This window comes from Danio rerio, chromosome 20, assembly GCF_052040795.2.
Source record: "Danio rerio strain M-AB ecotype USA chromosome 20, GRCz13ab, whole genome shotgun sequence".
In the NCBI taxonomy this organism is placed as follows: domain Eukaryota; kingdom Metazoa; phylum Chordata; class Actinopteri; order Cypriniformes; family Danionidae; genus Danio; species Danio rerio.
Genome location: NC_141040.1, coordinates 58,765,324 through 58,787,500, shown reverse-complemented (window position 1 = coordinate 58,787,500; position 22,177 = coordinate 58,765,324). Strand labels below are relative to the sequence as shown.

At 39.4% G+C, this 22,177-nt stretch overlaps 1 protein-coding gene and 1 long non-coding RNA gene across 8 annotated transcripts in view; one reads left to right on the top strand and one right to left on the bottom strand.

Annotated features, from left to right (window-relative positions):
• The window catches only part of LOC101884676 (MAM domain-containing glycosylphosphatidylinositol anchor protein 2), a 373,415-nt gene that overhangs the window by 82,531 nt on the left and 268,707 nt on the right, over positions 1-22,177 (bottom strand). For 5 of the 7 annotated variants that reach the window (XR_015518911.1, XM_087298727.1, XM_087298728.1 and 2 more), the window contains 3 exons: positions 14,440-14,636; positions 12,098-12,236; positions 8,736-9,005 (listed from right to left, as the gene is read on the bottom strand). Coding sequence is in view for 3 of the 7 variants with exons in the window: in XM_087298724.1 (XP_087154850.1) it covers positions 8,736-9,005; positions 12,098-12,236; positions 14,440-14,636 (606 nt within the window). In the remaining 4 variants the exon portion in view is untranslated. The remainder of the gene's footprint in view (positions 1-8,735; positions 9,006-12,097; positions 12,237-14,439; positions 14,637-22,177) is intronic. The other 2 variants (XM_087298729.1, XM_087298726.1) reach the window with 1 other exon arrangement.
• Positions 1-22,177, top strand: part of LOC147839519 (uncharacterized) — a 198,477-nt gene that overhangs the window by 8,709 nt on the left and 167,591 nt on the right. The window lies entirely within an intron of this gene.

Here is a 22,177-nt window from a genome sequence, read left to right as displayed (position 1 = left end):
TTGCTAGGGTGTTTTGACAAGGTGTTAAAGCATTGCTAGGCTGTTGCTACGGTGTTATGAGTGGTTGCTAGGCGATTGTTAGGGTGTTTCAGGTAGGGTAGTTGTTATGGTGTTGCTATGGTATTCTGAGTGGTTGCTAGGCGGTGGCTTAGCTGTTGCTATGCAGTTGCTAGGGTGTTCTGAGTAGTTGTTAAGCCCTTGCTACAGTGTTTTATGTGGTTGCTAAGATGTTGCTTGGTGGTTGCTTGGGTGTTCTTAGTGTTTTCTTAAGCAATGCTAGGTTTGCTGTTGCTTGTTGTTGTTTGGTGGTTACTAGCGCTTTCTAGGTTGTTGCTGAGGTGTTGCTGGGGAGTTGCTAGGGTTTCCTGAGTGGTTGCTAAGGTGTTGCTGGGCAGTTGCTAAGATTGTCAGAGTGGTTGCTAGGCAGTTGCTAAGATGTTCTGAGAGGTTACTAAGGTGTTGTTAAGGTGTTTTTAGTGTTTGCTAAGGTGTTGCTAGGTATTTGTTATGGTGGTTGCTAAGGCATTGCTAGGTGGTTACTAAGGTGTTCTGAGTGGTTACTAGGTGATTGCTAAGGTGTTGTTAGGCGATTGCTAAGATGTTCTGAGTAGTTGCTAGGCAGTTGCTAACATAAATTAGCATAGTTCTTGTATGCTTCTAGTGTACACTATCATGTTGTTAACATGAATTTAGTATGAATTAGCATGTTGCTAGTATGTTTCTTGTATAAACTGGCATGATGTTAGCATGATTATTGTATTAATTAGCTTGTTGCTAGCATGTTTCTAGTATAAACAAGCATAGTGTAAGCATGGTTTTTGTATGAATTAGCATGTTGCTAGCATGTTTCTAGTACAAACTAGTATGTTGTTAGCATGAATTAGCATGTTGCTACTATGTTTCTAGTTTGTTGGTTAGTATGTATCTAGTACAGTGGTTCTCAAACTGTGGTACGCGTACCACTAGTGGTACGTGGGCTTCCTCCTAGTGGTACGCGGAGGAACCGCTGAATGAAAGAAACAATCAACACTTTTCAATCAACACAGCATACGATCACAACGCGGTGCTTAGAGTGTTTATTTTAGTGGATTGTGTCATAAGCTGCTGAAAATCAGTTTCCGAAGTTTAAGAATTGATTCTGAAGTGTGATTTGACTGACATGAAAAGTAGCCAATCACAGTCGACCTTGTCTAGTTGCGTGAAACGTAAGGGCGGGACAAAGGCTTTCTGTGTTGCAGAGACAGAAAAAACAACTTAAAAACAAATGTTTTGTTGGATTAATGCTTCTCGGATGTTTGCACTATAGAGATGTCTAGCAGAGTAATTAAACCGCGGACATATTTCCTGCCTTTTTGATGATCTACATACACGTTTCGCTCTGCGACAGCCAGTCGACTCGCCTCTGACCTGTCACTCCTCTAAATACAGTCTGAATGGCGGCGCGGGAATGGAGGTATTGCGCAATAACTCATTTCTGCAAATGTGGCGAGTGCTTTATTTTAACAGGAGAGAGCGCATTCATGTACGCAAATCGCTAAAACAGAAATGTGAGCTCATAAATAGGCTTTTTTTTAAAATGCACTGCAAGTCCTCTCATGATCGCCTGTGTGCTCAGATTGACTACAATCGCGATCTTTCCACTATTAAAGTAGACATTATTTATCTTTGCTCCTTGACTAAATTTAGTCAAAAGTATTCAAAGTTATCAAGTATTTAGAATTACATTGATGCATGATTGATGACAATGCTAATGGTGTTCTTATTTGGCTGTGAAGTGAAACTTAAAGCAAAGGTGGAATTTTTTAAAGTTTCTTTACGACAAAAGAATTATGCTGGAAATGTTTCTGGATGAGGTATTTGTGTGATTTACACATTTAGCTGTTTTCTGATCTGTCTTAAAGCATTACAGGACAAAGCAATCCTTTGTCACTTATTGTTTATTTATCAAAATTTACAATAAGGCTCTTAAAACACTGCTTTGATAAATGTACTGTTGTCATATTTCAAATACCTCAAGTAAAATAAAGTCATTTGTTTTATTTTTTACTGACAGTGTACTTGTATTTTTTTTACGTTTCTATTTTAGATTAAGATCAAGTGTAAAATAAAATCTACATGTGATGGACAGCTATTTAAGAAACAAATTTGCCATATTGTAAAAAAAAAAAAAATAGTGTAACAAATGTAAATAAAAGGCTAAATTTAAATCTTTTTTCCATATACTTTAACCTTTCAAAGCTTGAAAATATCGTTTAAAACAAATGGGCAAAAAGTGTCTCTATGGCCTTAAAGATTATGTGGTAGTTTTACCAGTTCTATTGAAAAAGATTAATTGTCATGAAAGGAAAAATCGACCATACTTCCTTTGTTAGTGCAATTTCCTATACATGTAGCTTTGGGATTTAAGCAATTAAACCATTCAATCAGGTTTACACTTTCATAATGAAAATCAGATTTTTTTTTCAAAAGTAACTAACTAGTACTTATTAAAAGAGTACTTTGTTCTTTTACCTAATATTAGTATTTTTTACTAAAATTTGTGTTATTTTAGCTGTGTTATAGTATTTTTACTAGAGAACAAAAAGATTTCACAAGCATTTAGTGCAGGTTTATTATATTATTAATATATGATTAATAAATATTATTATTAATGGTTTTTATTTGTATCTATTCCTATGCAATGTTTTATGGGTTGCTGAGAATACATTTCAGGTCTTCAATACAAAAAAAATATTTTTTTTTTTCATTTTTTTTCATTAGGCTGTGCCTGTATGAACCCTGTCATATGTACATTTAACATATATTTCAAGATTTGTCTGAAAGTGTATGAATATGACATATAGCCTATATTTATAAGGTCCAAGCAACATCTCCAGCTTTTGATGAATAGGCTACTATGAATACTTTAGATTTAAGTACAGCAGTTTTCTTTTTACTTTTTAAGAACAGGTCATTTTTAATGAACTTTTAAAAGCACATTTTAACTAAAACTTTTTTTTTTATCTGCAAGCACACTTAATGTTCAGACTATTTAAAATGTTTAAAGTGACTGACAATAATATATATTCTTAATAATAGGAATTAATTTGCATCATTTTTAAACTGTGCACACCTGTAGCTGCTTAATTAGGCCTACGACGCTATTTTTTAATACTGGTTAAAAAATAGCGTCGTAAGGTGGTACTTGGAGAGACAATTTTTTTCTAAGGTGGTACTTGGTGAAAAAGTTTGAGAACCACTGATCTAGTATACATTGGTGTGTTGTTAGCATGTCCAATGTAAGGTCAATGGCAGTTTTTACAATGGAAGTCTATAGGAAAGTTGCTAGGGTGCCGTAAGTGGTTGCAAGGATGTGGATAGTAAGATGAAAGGTCATCAGTGGTTGGCAGATTGGCAGTCTGAGTTAAATGAGCCCAATATTAAGTCTGTATGACAGTCTGGTGTAAAGTTAAGAGGTCACAAAGTTTGGTCCAATGTTAAGTCAATGGGAGTTTTCTGAATTTTCCAGGTCAGTTTTCAGAAAACTGTAAGGAGGATCAGGTGGAAAAGCAGAGTCAGACCAGTCTAAGAGCAGATGCAAATAGAAATTAGTTTCAGAAGTAGAAGACGGACTAATATTAAGTTTATGTAGTAAAACAGTATGTCGACTTCCTCAAGCCACCATTATATTCCGCTACAAAAGAGGAATCAGATCTCTTCAGAAAAGCTCTGAAAGATGAAGCTTACTTGCAGTCCTGTGCTAATTTCTGCAGTGCTTCTGATAGCCATCGGGACTCATTTGGCATGCAGACTGTTTGTGGCTTTCAGATGGCAAACAAAAGAGTGCCGACATCTTTTTATCTTCTCCAGCGTGACGTTATCAGGACAGACCGCGGAGGAGGACGTGAAAAACATGAAGAATACAGAGACAACAGCGGCTGGGACGCGCCGAGAATCATAGACACATCGGTTTGAGGAGATTCCAGAATCAGTGTCACCTTCAACACGGCTGACGACTGATGTGTGTGTTAATCGTCTGAACGCCAACATGAGTTTAACTCTTATAGTGTGCTGTTTACATTTTTATTTATCGTCATTATTGCTTATAACATTTGACTGTGTGTGTGAGAGAATAAGAAAGAGACAGAGACAGTGAGAGAGATCTTGGAGCACTTATCTTGATATGAGAAAATCAAAATAAGCCCTTACTCAAATTAATCTGTTATGGTGATTCTGCAGTTGCTATGGTAACACAACAGCTATAATAACTGATCTGTTGTGGTGATTCTACAGTTGCTTAGGATCAAAGGTCAGAGTGAGCTGTTGAGGTCTGCTTTGGAGGACAAAGGTTAGAGTCCACTCATGAGGTCAAATGTTAGAGGTCAAAGTTAAATCTTATGATCAAAAGACAGAGTAAACTCCAGGGGTCACAGGTCACAGTCAGCTTTCAAGGTTTGAGATCACAGTTAGCTCCTGGGGTCAGAGGTTACAGTCACCTGCTAAAGTCAGGGGTAAGTTCTAGAAGTCAAAGCCAGCTTTTGAGGTCAAAGGTCAGAATGAGCTCCTGAGGTCACCGTTAGCTCTTGAAGTCACAGTCACAGTGAAGTTGAAGTCATAGTCACAGTCAGCTTCCAAGGTCAGAAGTCACAGTCAGCTCCTGAAGTCAGAGGTAAGCTCTGGAGGTCAGAGTCAGCTCCTGAAGTCAGAGGTCAGAGTCAGCTCCTGAGGTCAGAGGTAAGTTATGGAGGTCAGAGTCAGCTCCTGAGGTCAGAGTCAGGTCCTGAGGTCAGAGGTTACTGTCATCTATTGTCAGAGGTAAATCCTGGATGTCACAATCATCTCCTAAGGTCAGAAGTCAGTTCTAGAGGTTAGAGTCAGCTCCTAAGGTCAGAGGTCACAATCATCTTCTAAGGTCAGCTCTGGAGGTCACAATCATCTCCTAAGGTCAGAGGTCACAGTCAGCTCCTAAGGTCAGAGGTTACAGTCATCTCCTAAGGTCAAAGGTAAGTTCTGGAGGTTAGAGTCAGCTCCTGAAGTCAGAGGTCACAATTATCTTCTAAGGTCAGAGGTCAGCTCTGGAGGTCACAATCTTCTCCTAAGGTCAGAGGTCACAGTCAGCTCCTGAGGTCAGAGGTAAGTTATGGAGGTCAGAGTCAGCTCCTGAGGTCAGAGTCAGGTCCTGAGGTCAGAGGTTACTGTCATCTATTGTCAGAGGTAAATCCTGGATGTCACAATCATCTCCTAAGGTCAGAAGTCAGTTCTAGAGGTTAGAGTCAGCTCCTAAGGTCAGAGGTCACAATCATCTTCTAAGGTCAGCTCTGGAGGTCACAATCATCTCCTAAGGTCAGAGGTCACAGTCAGCTCCTAAGGTCAGAGGTTACAGTCATCTCCTAAGGTCAAAGGTAAGTTCTGGAGGTTAGAGTCAGCTCCTGAAGTCAGAGGTCACAATTATCTTCTAAGGTCAGAGGTCAGCTCTGGAGGTCACAATCTTCTCCTAAGGTCAGAGGTCACAGTCAGCTTCTAAGGTCAGAGGTTACAGTCATCTCCTAAGGTCAACGGTAAGTTCTGGAGGTTAGAGTCAGCTCCTGAAGTCAGAGGTCACTGTCATTCCTGAGATCAGAGGTAAGAGTCATCTTCTAAGGTCAAAGGTCACAGTCAGCTCTCGAGGTCAGAGGTTACAGTCATCTTTTAAGGTCAGAGGTAAGTTCTGGAGGTCACTATCATCTCCTAAGGTCAGAGGTCAAAGTCAGCTCCTGAGGTCAGAGGTTACAGTCATCTGCTAAGGTCAGATGTTGTTTCTGGAGGTTAGAGTCAGCTCCTGAGGTCAGAAGTCACTGTCAGGTCCTGAGGTCAGAGGTTAGAGTCATCTCTTAAGGTCAAAGGTCACAGTCAGCTCTCAATGTCAGAGGTTACAGTCATCTTTCAAGGTCAGAGGTAAGTTCTGGAGGTAACAATCATCTCCTAAGGTCAGAGGTCAAAGTTAGCTCCTGAGGTCAGAGGTTACAGTCATCTCCGTTGGTCAGAGGTAAGGTCTGGAGGTCAGAGTCAGCTCCTAAGGTAAGAGGTCAGAGTCAGTTCTTGAGGTCAGAGGTCAGCTCTGGAGGTCAAACAGCGACCTTTTCAGCTCTGATGAGAGTGTCGCAGACTCTGACAGGGCTTTTCTCTGCTAGACTTCAGGACAGACACATCATTCATCATTCCGTGACTCAAATCTCCGTCACTGCACACTACTGTAACACACAGAAGCACAGGACTCCTAACGACACCACACAAATAATTACACAAAGATGGCGGATAACTGCCTGAAGACAGAAGTACACTGGGTTGCTCTTGGGGGAAAATATCATTAAGAAATATTCCAATTAAAGTCCCGCTAAAGCACTGACTGAGTGACTGCGCCTCAAGTCAATTAATGAAGCTTCTGTTTCCAGTGAGGGAGTCAGAGCACTGACGAATACAGACCAATCCAATGCACAAACACACGTCTATGACTAACATTCACCACAAAATACACACTCTTAAGGTAAGAGTGTGTGAAACGGGATGCAGCGCCAGTCTCCTGATGGACCAGGAGTTTACAGAGCACTAAAGCTGGACGGAAACAGAACACGAGCGGCTTATAGAAGAGGAGGAAACTCTGAGTGACAAAGCAGATCTGCAGGAGAGACTGAACACTGCTGACACACACACACACACACACACACACACACACACACACACACACACACACACACACACACACACACACACACACACACACACACACACACACACACACACAAATGTACAGATACGAACAGGCACACTCACATGCGCACAGACCATCCTCAAGCGGTGATTTCAGCATGGTGTGTGTGTGTGTGTGTGTGTGTGTGTGTGTGTGTGTGTTTGTCCTTGTGGTGTGTGTCTGTCATGCTGATCAGTGTGTGTAACAGATGGATCTCTGCCTGCTCTCCCCAGACGTGACTTTACTCAAGGAGACGCTGCTGAGGACGACACTGACACACGCTGGGTGTGTGTGTCTGAGTGTGTACATATATATGTGTGTGTGTGTGTTTGATCGTGTGGTGGGTGTGGATGTGAGTGTGTATGCATGCTTGTCTGTGTGTTTGAGCATATGTGTGCATTTGTGTATGCATGTGTGTCTGTGTGTGTCTTTGATCATGTGTGTGTTTGGATGTGTGTGTGCATATGTGTGTGAGCATGAGTGTTTTTCAGCATGTGCGTGTGAGCCTGTGTTTTTGTTTGCATGTGTGTTTGATCATGTCTGTGTGAATGTGTGTGTGTGTGTGTCTGTGCCTGATCATGTGTGTGTGTATGTGTGTGTATGTGTGAGAGTGTGCATGCGTGGGTGTGGTTGTGTGTGTGCGTATGCTTGCGTGTGTGTGTGTTTGTACATGTGTGTGTCTGTGTGTGAATGTGTGTGTAAGTTTGTGCGCGTGTGCATGTGTGTGTGTGTCTCAGCAGATGGATGCTCTTCTCTTCTCTTGCTGCTCCTCCATCATGATCCTCCTCTGGATTAAAGGCTCTGCTGAAGTGGGTCAGTGTCAGGCTGTGAGCTGTGTGTGTGTGTGTGTGTGTGTAGAGCTGCTCTCAAACACACAGAGCAGAGCTGCAGAATTCATTCACACACTTTCACCTGCTGCAGATACAGACATTCCTCTTTTATTAACACACACACACACACACACACGCACACACACACACACACACACACACACACACACACACACAATCAGATTTTCTAATCTATTTTACTACGTCTGAATGTCAGTGTGAGCACATCTGTGTGAATGCAGACTCAGATGAGAAGCAGACAATCGTCACACTGTTAATTCCCAGCGGTGTGTGTGTGTGTGATCTGTCACACTCTCTTAGAGACACATGTCACATGACCAGCGGCTTCAGTAGAAGAGGAGACGGTCAGTCACACACAGGTATGGTTCATGTTACCCATACACACTCACCGGCCACTTTATTAGGTACACCTGTACAACTGCTCGTTAACACAAATTTCTAATCAGCCAATCACATGGCAGCAGCTCATTACATTTAGGCATGTAGACATGGTCAAGAGGATCTGCTGCAGTTCAGAGCAAGCATCAGAATTGAGAAGAAAGGGGATTTAAGTGACTTTGAACGTGGCATGGTTGTTGCTGCCAGACGGGCTGCTCTGAGTATTTCAGAAACTGCTGATGTACTGGCATTTTCATGCACAACCGTCTCTAGGGTTTACAGAGAATGCTCTGACAAAGAGGAAACATCCAGTGAGCGGCAGTTCTGTGGGCGCAAATGCCTTGTTGATGAGGCCAGAGGTCAGAGGAGAATGGCCAGACTGGTTCCAGCTGATAGAAAGGCAACAGTAACTCAAATAAGCACTCGTTACAACCGAGCTCTGCAGAAGAGCATCTCTGAACACACAACACGGCCAACCTTGAGGCGGATGGGCTACAGCAGCAGAAGAGCACACCGGGTGCCGCTCCTGTCAGGTAAGAACAGGAAACTGAGGCTACAATTCACACAGACTCACCAAAACTGGACAATCATGTCATGTCAATATCATGTCAATATGGAGCAAAATCTCTGAGGAATATTGCCAGTATCTTGTTGAATCTCTGCCATGAAGGATTAAAGCAGTTCTGAAGGCAAAAGGCGTCCAACCCGGTATTAGTAAGGTGTACCTAATAAAGTGGCCAGTGAGTGTATGGTATGTTCTGTAAAAGAGAACTATCAAATGAAAAGGAAGAGTATCTGACCTCTGACGATGATAGTGGTGGTCTTCTTGGCCGGGTTGCCCACATTATTGGTGGCGATGCAGCTATATGCTCCAGCGTCTGCAGATGTGACGGCAGGTAGTGTGAGCGTCCCGTCCTTTAACACACTCTTCTCTGGCAGAGAGCCGGAGCTGCTGGTCCAGCTGAGGAGCGGAGCCGGCTCTCCTCCAGTGGGGATGCAGACCAGAGACACCGTCTGACCCGGGTTCACCACGATAGGGTCCTCCACCAGCAGCTTGATGGAGGCAGGAGCTAAGAGAGACCACACACACACACAAGTTTGTCACCTGTGTCACTATGCAGCTACTGGGGGTTGATATGCAGTTGCTATGATGTTGCTATACAGTCACTAGGGTGTTGCTATGCTGTTGCTTTCCCCTTACTAGGATGTTGCTATGCAGTTGCTATAATGTTGCTATACAGTCACTAGGGTGTTGCTATGAAGTTGCTATGATGTTGCTATACAGTCACTAGGGTTTTGCTATGCTGTTGCTATCCCCTTACTAGGGTGTTGCTATAATGTTGCTATCCCCTTACTAGGGTGTTGCTATGCAGTTGCTATAATGTTGCTATACAGTCACTAGGGTGTTGCTATGGAGTTGCTATAATGTTGCTATACAGTCACTAGGGTGTTGCTATGCAGTGGCTATGATGTTGCTATACAGTCACTAGGGTGTTGCTATAATGTTGCTATCCCCTTCCTAGGATGTTGCTATGCAGTTGCTATAATGTTGCTATACAGTCACTAGGGTGTTGCTATGGAGTTGCTATAATGTTGCTATACAGTCACTAGGGTGTTGCTATGCAGTGGCTATGATGTTGCTATACAGTCACTAGGGTGTTGCTATAATGTTGCTATCCCCTTCCTAGGATGTTGCTATGCAGTTGCTATAATGTTGCTATGCAGTCACTAGGGTGTTGCTATGGAGTTGCTATAATGTTGCTATACAGTCACTAGGGTGTTGCTATGCAGTGGCTATGATGTTGCTATACAGTCACTAGGGTGTTGCTATAATGTTGCTATCCCCTTCCTAGGATGTTGCTATGCAGTTGCTATAATGTTGCTATACAGTCACTAGGGTGTTGTTATAATGTTGCTATCCCGTTACTAGGGTCTTGCTATGCAGTTGCTATAATGTTGCTATACAGTCACTATGGTGTTGCTATGCAGTTGCTATGATGTTGCTATACAGTCACTAGGGTGTTGCTATAATGCTGCTATCCCGTTCCTAGGGTGTTGCTATGCAGTTGCTATAATGTTGCTATACAGTCACTAGGGTGTTGCTATAATGTTGCTTTCCCCTAACTAGGGTGTTGCTATGCACCTACTAGGATGTTGCTATAGAATTGCTATCATGTTAGTATACAGCCACTTGGATGTTGCTATGCAGTTGCTACACTGTTGCTATAGTCACTAGGGCATTGTTATTCAGCTGCTAGGGTGTTGCCATGCAGTTGCCATAATGTTGCTATGCAGTTTCTATGATGTTGCTGTACAGTCAATAGAGTGTTGTTATGGAGCTACTAGGGTGTTGCTATGCAGTTGCTATGATGTTGCTATACAGTTACTAGGATGTTGCTATGCAGTTGCTATGATGCTGCTATACAATCAGTAGAGTGTTGCTATGCAGCAACTAGGGTGTTGTTATACAGTTGCTATGATGATGTTATACAGTCCGTAGGGTGTCACTATGCAGTTGCTATGATGTTGCTATACAGTCACAAAGGTGTTGCTATGCAGTTGCTATGACACTGTTATACAGTCACTAGGGTGTTGCTATGCAGTTGCTCGAGTGTCACTATACAGTTGCTATGATGCTGCTTTACAGTCACTAGGGTGTTGCTATGCAGTTGCTCTAGTGTCTCTATACAGTTGCTATGATGCTGCTATACAGTCACAAAGGTGTTGCTATGCAGTTGCTATGACACTGTTAAAAAGTCACTAGGGTGTTGCTATGCAGTTGCTCTAGTGTCTCTATACAGTTGCTATGATGCTGCTATACAGTCACAAAGGTGTTGCTATGCAGTTGCTATGACACTGTTAAAAAGTCACTAGGGTGTTGCTATGCAGTTGCTCTAGTGTCTCTATACAGTTGCTATGATGCTGCTATACAGTCACAAAGGTGTTGCTATGCAGTTGCTATGACACTGTTATACAGTCACTAGGGTGTTGCTATGCAGTTGCTCGAGTGTCACTATACAGTTGCTATGATGCTGCTTTACAGTCACTAGGGTGTTGCTATGCAGTTGCTCTAGTGTCTCTATACAGTTGCTATGATGCTGCTATACAGTCACAAAGGTGTTGCTATGCAGTTGCTATGACACTGTTAAACAGTCACTAGGGTGTTGCTATGCAGTTGCTCGAGTGTCTCTATACAGTTGCTATGATGCTGCTATACAGTCACAAAGGTGTTGCTATGCAGTTGCTATGACACTGTTATACAGTCACTAGGGTGTTGCTATGCAGTTGCTCTAGTGTCTCTATACAGTTGCTATGATGCTGCTATACAGTCACAAAGGTGTTGCTATGCAGTTGCTATGACACTGTTATACAGTCACTAGGGTGTTGCTATGCAGTTGCTCGAGTGTCACTATACAGTTGCTATGATGCTGCTATACAGTCACAAAGGTGTTGCTATGCAGTTGCTATGACACTGTTATACAGTCACTAGGGTGTTGCTATGCAGTTGCTCGAGTGTCACTTTACAGTTGCTATGATGCTGCTATACAGTCACAAAGGTGTTGCTATGCAGTTGCTATGACACTGTTATACAGTCACTAGGGTGTTGCTATGCAGTTGCTATGACACTGCTATACAGTCACTATGGTGTTGCTATGCAGTTGCTATGACACTGTTGTACAGTCACTAGGGTGTTGCTATGAAGTTGCCATGACACTGTTTTACAGTCACAAAGGTGTCGCTATGCAGTTGCTATAATGTTACTACACAGTCACTAGGGTGTTGTTACTCATTTGCTATGGTGTTGCTATGCAGATACTAGGTTGTTGCTATGCAGTTGGAGGGTGTTTATGTAGCTTCTTAGGCGTCTCTATGCAGTTGCTAGAATATTCTAGGTGGATAAGTGAATTTTTCTTAGCTGTTTACAATAACAACATATTTTCTCTCCTGACATGTGCTCTTGTGTTGGTGAGTTGATAGTTTATTTAGATTATGTAGATTGCATCATATTCACAGTGTTTTATCAGCTATTGCTCTCTGGAATAAATAAATAAACACTGATGCCTTTACTCACATTCTGTTCCCTGATGACAGGGCTATTTGCATTGGGCTCAGAACAGTTAAACTACTGAAACTCACTGCTGTGGAGTGGAATAAACCTCACCTGTTTTATTGGTCAGTTTGAAGATGACTTTGCGGTCGGCGATGCCGCAGATGTTCCTGACGGAGGCGATGCAGCTGTAGTTTGCGTAGTCCTTGGGTCTCAGGTTCTTCAGCTTCAGTATCTTCGTTTCCCCCTGGAGCTCAGAGCGAGAGACACAGACACATGTGCAAATGTGTGTTCGGAGACAGACGTGCTGCAGCAGGACAACTGCACACATGTAGTGCATCAAGAAAACCCAGCAACAAGTACAGAATATCACAGTTATACGCCATCAAATCTGACACTGAGAGTCACACGTCCTGCTATTCTTTATGAAAGATTAAACCTGCTTTTACAGCTCAGTCTCAGCGGTGTTGACGATATCAAAATCAAACTACATCATGGTTAAAATAAACCAAGACATTCATTTATTTTCCTTCAGCTCAGTCCCTTTATGTATCAGGGGTCACCACAGAGGAATGAACCACCAACAATTCCAGCATATGTTTTACACAGCGGATGCCCTTCCAGCTGCAACCCAGTACTGGGAAACACCCATACACAAACTCTCCTAACACGGGGAGAACATGCAAACTCCACACAGTAACGCCAACTGACCCAGCCAGGACTCGAACCAGGCTGAATCATCACTGTAGGTGATTCGTAAGCAAAATTATCTGTCCTTATATATTTTTAATATAATGTGCATACTGAAATGCGTGCATATTTAAACTAAAATATTACGTATAAAAAGTTTAAACTGCTTATGAGGTTTGAATGCATTTGGATCACACAAAGATCAGAAAATTAATAAATGCCATGCATTGTTGACTTTTGTAATACTGCACTGATACACATTAACATATGCATGCTGACTGAAATTAATCACAATAAATAAATATTACTTTTCATTACTAAATAAAAACAAGTACATATTTAAAATTATACACATATACATATTCGGTAACACTTTAGTTTAAAAATCAAATCTCTGATCTCTGACTAGTGGCTTATTAGCCGCATATTATTAAGATAAACATCCTAATATATCTGCATATACTGCATGATCTTATTCTACATCACTAATCCTGCCCAATAAAGAAACCAAATTACTACCTTAATAACTATTAATAAGCAGCAAATTATGAGTTTATTGAGGTAAAAGTCATAGCTAATGGTTTAATAACATTGAAAATTGTCCCTTAAAAAGTTTAAATAATTATAATTATATAAATAATTTATAAATATAATAAAATAAAATATAATATAAGAAAAAACATACCATAATATAATATAATATAATATAACATAATATAAAAACATAATATAATATAATATAATACAATACAATATAATATAACATAATATAAAACAAAATATAATATAATATAAAATAATATAATATAATAAAATAAAATATAAAATAATATAATATAATATAACATAATATAATATAATATAATATAATAAAATAAAATATAATATAAAATAATATAATATAACATAATATAAAAACAAAATATAATATAATATAATATAAAATAATATAATATAATATAATACAATATAATATAAAAACAAAATATAATATAAAAACAAAATATAATATAATATAATATAACATAATATAAAAACAAAATATAATATAATATAATATAATATAATATAATATAAAATAACATAATATAATATAATATAAAAATATAATATAATATAATATAAAATAATATAATATAAAATAATATAATATAATATAATATAATATAATATAATATAATATAATATAATATAACATAATATAATATAATATAACAACAAAAATATTATATTATAACATTAAAATATAATATGATATAATAATATAGCAATATAGCAACTTTCAAGTGAGTATTCCATTGAATTGAATTTAATTAATTAATTTTCCTTTGGCTTAGTCCCTTTATTATATGATTAACACAGTGGAATGAACCAACAACTCTTCCAGCATATGTTTTACACAGCGGATACGCTTCCAGCTGCAACCCAGTGCCGGGAAACACCCATACACACTTATTCTCAACACACACACACACACACACACACACACACACACACACACACACACACACTACAACCAATTTAGTTGATCAGTTGACCCGGAGGAAACCCACACCAACATGGAGAGAACATGCAAACTCACACAGAAACACCAACTGACCCAGCCGAGACTCAAACCAGTGACCTTTCTAACCACTGAGTCAATGTGACATGAATTATGTAATTAGATGACTTTTTTCAAGTTACTAGTCAACCTGAACACACACAAGGGTTAATGATGCAGTATTATCCTGACGGCAGTGTTTGATCAAGGTTTATATTCTTACCTGTGTAAAGAAGGGCTCGTAGATCTCCACACCTTTATCTGAGCCCTGAGAGAGCACGTCTCGTCCTCTGTGCCAGCTGTAGCGCACCGGCGGGTTGGAGTTAGCCACGCAGCGCAGAAACACCGTCCGCTCATAGTAAAACTGCTCTTTCGCTTCGCCGATGCTCTGATGGACCGTCACTACCGGCTCGTCCAGATCTGAACACACACACACACACACACACACACACACACACACACACACACACACACACACACACACACACACACACATATTGACTTTATTCTTCATGTATGAGCGGAATCTTCTTGGTTGCATCAAAAAGCATCAAGCATCATCCAGCAGCACAATCAGCTGTTTTAACATAATAATCAATGAAAGCAAATGAGAGCGAACATCCCATCCTTCTAAAATAAAATAAAATAAAATACATTATAGAAATAACATAAATGCAAAATAAATGCAAAATAAAATAAAAATAAATAAATAAATAAAATTTTAAAATAACAATAATTTTAAAAATGCATTAAAATTAAATACAAAATAAAAAAATAAGATACAAATAAAATAAACTATAATAAATAAAATTTAATTAAAAAGGATAAAATAAAATAAAATAAATAAAAACATTAAAAAATAAAAATCTAATTAAATAAATAATAAAATAAAATAAATAATAACATTTTATTAAATAAAAATTTTAATTTAAAAACATAAAATTAAATAAGTTAAATAAAAAATATAAAATTTAATTTAATTTAAATACAAATTTCTATTCTATTTTAATGTCATTTATAATGTTTATATTTAGAGAATTTATTTTGAATAATTATTTCCATACATTACCATGAACAAAAACTCTTAATTTATTGGGATTTTGATTAATTAGAACATATTTTTCTGTTCTAGCACATTTTCCCAATATAAAACAAAACCTTTTTAACTTGTCTTTTCATAAAAAAACTAAAATATGCCGTGTTTTTCAGAGACTTTTATATAACATTATTTGTTTATTGTGGAAATAAAAACATAAAAATACATTAAAAAATAAAAACAATTGTCATTTTCTGCAAAAAACAAACTACTGAAAAATGACAATTTTATTAACACTAATATAGAATAATAATATTAACAAATTTTAAAATTTTACTCAAATACATGTTTAATTCATGAATTAAAAATAGTAGTTTTTAATAGCACACACATACTATAGATACAATGTGTGTCCGTGCATGTGTGTGTGTGCATATAACCCCATTACTGTACTCTACAAAACCTAAATCTATAACCGTCACTGAAAGTCACTCTGATGTCAAATGTTGTACAGAAACATTCAGTCTGCTGTTTCCATTCAGGGTTTCTCATTTAACACAATAGTGACGTTAATTTTCCTTTGACAGTGATTTCACTGAATCTAATGCATAATTCCACTGCAATTAATCACATTCGCCACATTGTTTCATTAATCAGATAAACGTGAATCACTCCACAACCCAAAACACACCGCAAATAAATATATTTACACACACACACACACACACACATCTGTAGACACACATACAGTATTAACAGTGAACTCATTCTCTATTGTAGTGCGTGTGCGTCTGCAAGATTAAAGGCAGGAATCTTCATTATGTCTGTAAATCTGACGTGTAAATCTGAGTTTCTGAAGCGTGACGCCTTAAGCTCCTCCAAATGCCACTTATTCTAAACGTGCTGTCATTTCACTGGCTAATTCCTGCTGTTAATGCTTTAAAGACAGAAGCATTAGCATAAGCGCTGGAGATCTGTGCGGGGAAATCTGATCAATTCATTATTAACTCTAATGGTTCTTCAGAGAAACGCTTGAACAGATATTCTGGATCCAAATGCTGATGATTACAAATGTGCCACTGATCACAACCAGATATTAAAATACAGTCAAATATAAACTAATCTGCTCTAATAAAAGCACCATCACCTGAGGAAAAACAATCTACCCTGCCTGACAGTAGTCTTGTGTCCTATCCAAGCTTTAGGAACAACAATAACTTGAATGTGTCTCATATGAAAGGTGAAGGCCTCTAGATTTTGCTGATTTGAGCTCAATAAATCTGATCATGTCTTGATGTTGACTGATTTGATGAGGACAGTGCGGTCTGACTCTGCTCAGACTAAAGTCTCATCACTGAACAGAAATAATGTCCAGTATAGAATATAAAGTCCTGCTGCAGTGGAGACAGAATGAAGATTGTGTCTGACTCCATCATGAGCTTGGAGGACTGCATCCATACATCTCTGACATGACTCAGTTTTACTGGTGTAGACTAGGGATGCCACCAGGGCTTTACATGAACTTTTTTGATCACCAGCCACAGTGGCTATAGTTTTCCAACATTACTAGCCGCTCTGCATTTTCACTAGCCACAGTTTTGTTGTTGGGAAAATATATTTTATATGCATAAATATGACTTTGACATGCTAAAATAACTTGATTTAGAGTTTGTGTTCTGTCCTCATTCATTTCACGTGTTGTGTGTCTTGTATGAGCAAATAGGTCACGGTTTCATAGTGTTATACTGCAATTAGTTTTATTTCACGTGACTTTTCAGAACTCAAAATTAAGGATTTACCTCATTTATCTCTGGCCACACCAAACAATAATTATTTCTTAGCCACAAATTGTAAATGTGTCAAAACAAGCTAAATATAGACCTTTTTCTTGGAACGCAAAATTACCCATTATGCTTTGCGTGTATGCGCAAGGAGAATGCGAAGAACTTCCGGTCGGCAGCTGATGCGTGTAAACAGTCACATTTGGACAGCTTTGAAACGCTAGTTTTAATCTATTTTACCTGCTTTTATCCTCTTTGAACTAATACTGTCGTCCATCAGCAACATCTCCTGGACTGATCACTTAAAGAAATGCGATCAAATGGCCCGTTTCCACTGAGTGGTACGGTACGGTACGGTTTGGTTTGGTATGCTTTTATTGCTGTTTCCACTGTCAAAAGGCGTACCGAACCAAACCGTACCACTTTTTCGGGACCCTTTTGAAAGGGTCCCAAAAGGTGGAGCTACACGCGCAGCTGAACACTATTGGTTTACAGAGATACGTCATTCGTAGACTCAACAAGCCAGAATGTAAACAAAGGACCCGCCATGTTTGAAATACACAGCGAGAGATTACAGCGGAATTATAAATACATATGCAGACATGGTCGATCCTGCAAACAAACCCTGTCGTCGTCATGATAAACAGCCACAAAGCCATGGAGAAGAGCAGATTCACCCTGTGCCGCGTAGTTTTTAACGAGCCAGTCTGAAGCCCGAGTGGTTTCGCTTTCTTTCTTGTGCTCGCCGCGCGTCTCTATCTGAAATAACTAACTTCTTGATCTGATGATAATAACATGCACTTGATTTTTGACAAGCTTTGGAAACCCGATCCTGTGAGAAGCTGACAAACGCGAGAGTGACACATTCAGAAAGAAAAGGACAAACGCGAGAGTGGAGCATGGGAAAAAGGCGAAGCAAACGTGAACAAACTGCCTTGTTTGAATCTTTATTATCACCTTTTGGACTAATATGAACTGGGAATGATGGAATGACTCTCTAACAGAGGCTTCATGTGCTGCTGAAGATTACAGACACAGATGAGAGGTTTACTCTGACTGTAGGCTATACTTTGTGTTGTTTTGAACCTAATTAACGATGAAATGTCTGCTTTGAGTAGTTCTTCTGTAGTTGGTAACATATTGGAGACTGGAAGGGTCTGTATTATATGTTCATTTATTTATTTATTTAATATAATTATAGACGTTACAGTAGGCTATTTCACACGGTCATTGATCTGCAGTTATAATCAACTCCTGTTTATAGAAAGGTTAGTGATGAACATTTATACACAAGTGTTTATGTGTGTAAAGCATCTGTTTTGTGAGACGTGCTTTTCATATGATATGTGAGCGACCTGTGCAGCTTTATTGTAGACATTTTCTTGAGCGAAAATGACGTCGACTGAAACTTTGTCATACACCACGTCCACCAAAAGGTACCCTTGGTAGTGGAAACGCAAGCCTGATAAAGGTGACCCGTACCGACCCGAACCGTACCGTACTGTACCAGTCAGTGGAAACGAGCCATAATAGGATGGAAAGCAGATGCTGTGAGGCGTTTCCCCCTCGTTGTCAGACGGCATCTTCTGCAGTTTAAATGAAGCCTCGTCATCGCTAAAGTCAACATTTTCTCTTTATTTCACATATATAACCAGCCCAAACTAATGTAGTTCACCAAAATGTTTGACACACACACGTAGCCTGTACTGTGCCACTGACACACTGATTTAATAACTGTGACAAAGTGAAAATATAGGCTAGTGTCATTTCAAAATGACAGAAAAACACAAACCGTGGTAAAACAACACACAAAATAAAACACAAACGGCTCGCGACTAGAATGAACAGCAAATCAGCAGCAGAGGATCAATAACAGACTTTATTGCTCATTTGTGTAAATTGCCCGACTTTCATACCTGTTAAGTTTCAGTACTCTGGTTTGCTCTCTCTCTCTCTCTCTGTGTGCGTGTGTGTGTGTGTGTGTTAAAGAGCCGCTGAGCTAACAGCTGACAGGCCGGGAACACACACACACACACACTGTATTTCTGACGGCAGACACGTGAACTAAGAGAAAGTTTTTCTCGTATTTCTGACGCGCTTGAACCACATGTGACAGATTATAACGGCTTTAACAGACACATCTCTAAGTTGTGTGTCACAAAAACATTCTGTTATCCATTAAAAACGTTATTGAAACCCATTTTCGGAGCGCAAATTACCAGTTGTACACGCTGTACACGGACGTTTTTAGCATTCTACCGGAAGACGCTGGTTGCTATGGCGCCCTCCATGCAGCAGCCATGAAAAAGGTTAATATAGCTGTACGCTATACTTTTTATTTAACAAAACATTTCTTTAAAAAACCCAAAGAAAAGCAATTGACTTTTAAAAATAATTATTGTCATGTATCAACAATATGCACAGTAATCTGTCCTCGCTACATGTCGCTCAGATCACCAGTTCAATGTTGTTGTAAAAAAAGGATAATTAACCCATATTAACAAAAATAACCGTAAGCAAAAGAAAGCAGGCGAAAAAACCCTTGTTATAATGGACGGATGATCAGACGGTTAAGGCCAATTAATAATCTGTTCAAAGAGAAAGCAACCGGTGCTGCTTACAAAAAGACACATTTGGAGCTCTTGAAAGCAGCAAGCATATTCGGCATTAGCATCACTTTTTTGCCTGACTATTTGAAAGAGATCAAATCACAGTTGAGTTCCAGACATGGTTGCTTCAAGGCAAGCAAGGAAACAGCAGCGCGTACACGCTTTAAACAGTCGCGCGCATCACATCAGCTGTTAGCGCGAGTGATCATCCTCTCTTTCTGTATTCACCTGCTTTCTTTTGCTCTCGCGAATGCAATTTTTTTGTTAGTTGTGCTGTTTCTTCATTCTAAGATCACATTTGCATGCATGTTTGGGTCATTCTTATAGTCGAACCCTGCTTTTAAGCAAACCACAATTTAAAAATTATTTTCAGCCAGCCAAAGTGGCTAGTGGAGGTGTCTGTCCAACCCGCCAAAGCTGAAATCTACCCGCATTTGCCGGGTGTTAATGTTAAGCCCTGGATGCCACGGTTCTCAATATAATATAATATAATATAATATTCAACCGTGCGATACAACCTTCACGGTTCAGTACGAGCTTGTGAATTGCCTTATTCTCGGTTTTGCGTTTAAACAATTCATGTGTGTTTCATATCTCCCTGAATTGACTGTGTGTGCCTGTAAATCCATGAGCTGAGATGAGGAAACTCCTCACCGTGAGTAAATATCCAATCACTGTGCTCTAAAGTTAGGGGGCGCTTGACCATCATTCCACACTTTAACATGGCGAGCGACGGTGAAGTGAGGCAACAGTACGAGAAAGCGTCAGCTCGAACCAGCGACCTTCTTGCTGTGAGGCCACACTGCTATTCACAAAGCCACTGTGCCGCCCATTCTGAAAACAAAAACAATAGTTTTTGCTCGTCTAGAAAATCCTTCTTGATTTAATAATCTGTAGATATTTGTAGTAGAAACAAAACTCTAGGCAAGAAGGAGGTCTGTACTCATATATTTACCTTCACAAATAAGACAGCAGATATATACATACATATATATACATACATATATATATATATATATATATATATATATATATATATATATATATATATATGTAGTGTGCAGCGGGGGCGGATTGGCCATCTGGCAATTCTGGCAAATGCCAGAAGGGCTGGACCATTTTTTTTTAAAAATGTGGGCCGGTATGCTATTTTTTATTACATTTTTTTTTTATAAGTATTCATTTTACATACAGGCAGTTTTTGTTTCTTGCAAGAGGTGAATATTATGATAAAGATGATGATAATGATGATGATAATAGTAATAATAATAATAAATGTTAAGCATTGGCCCAATCGGTAATGGCCAGCTGGTTTCGAGATGGGCCGACCCAATCAGAGGTTACGCAGACATAATCAAAATCTGGCAAGAATGTCAAACAAACATTAGGTGCAACACAAGCTAATTGTCAGAGATGGACCGTGAAAAAAGGAAAGGCGGTGTCAAAAAGCTCAGAGAAACTTAAAAATTGCTCTAAAATCAGACGCTGCCAAATGCATAAAATTAACTGAAATAGTCTCAAAAGGGGGCAGCACAATGGGTAGCACTGCCGCCTCACAGCAAAAAGGTCAATGGTTCGAGCCTCGGCTGGGTCATTTAGTGTTTCTGTGTGGAGTTTGCATGTTTGTGTGGTTTTCCTCCTGGTTTCCCTCACAAGTCCAAACACAAAATAAATATCTATTAAATATCTATTACATATGGTACTGCTGATATTGTTTTACCATCTGTACACCAATAAAAGTAGTGAATGTGCGTGTCTGTGTTTGGGGCTGTGTCGGTGTGATAATGTGGGCTGATGTGGCTACAGTGCCAGGGCTGATTTTTAGTCCCAGTCCGCCCCTGGTGTGCAGTGCAGGTGAACTGGGCCGCAGCACATGTTCTGGCTGTGATTTAAGACTCTGACATCTCCAATGCTGATTCCTGACTTTCATTAAGACACGTTCTGCCCTTAATCAAGATGTGGAGCCGCTCGATACTTCATCCAGGACACATTATCAGCACACTGCTAGAGGAGCAATTACCTTTACCCAGACACACGGTCGGGTCATTCTGGCGCAGCAGATTACTCCAAATAAACACGCTGATTCATTACGGCCGCTCGCACCAACTCACAGCTCATTTTGCAGAGACGAATAAAGATCAGCGGTTCAATTACGCAACACCGTAGACATGGTGTTATGATTATATAGAGTTAGAGATTACATAGAGACACACCTGCAGCAATAAGGCTGATAAGTGTTAGGCGTGATTTGTTGCTATTTTCAGACCAGCGCAGCTGTAATTTTCTCGTTTTGCTCCACATTGTTTAAATCCATTTGTGCTGCTTTGTGGACTCATGTGTGTGCTGGTCTATAAAGGAGGTGTGTTAAGGCGCATTGTTGGAGCGTTGCTATTCTGAGGAGTTGAAATAGACCGTGCCATTGACCAACTAACAGCAGCTCTAAAGTCCAGCAGAGCGCGTTAGTTATCAGCCTATGCAGGTCCAAATGCTCACACACTGCTGAACACACACAGGATGATCAGCAACACACGAATA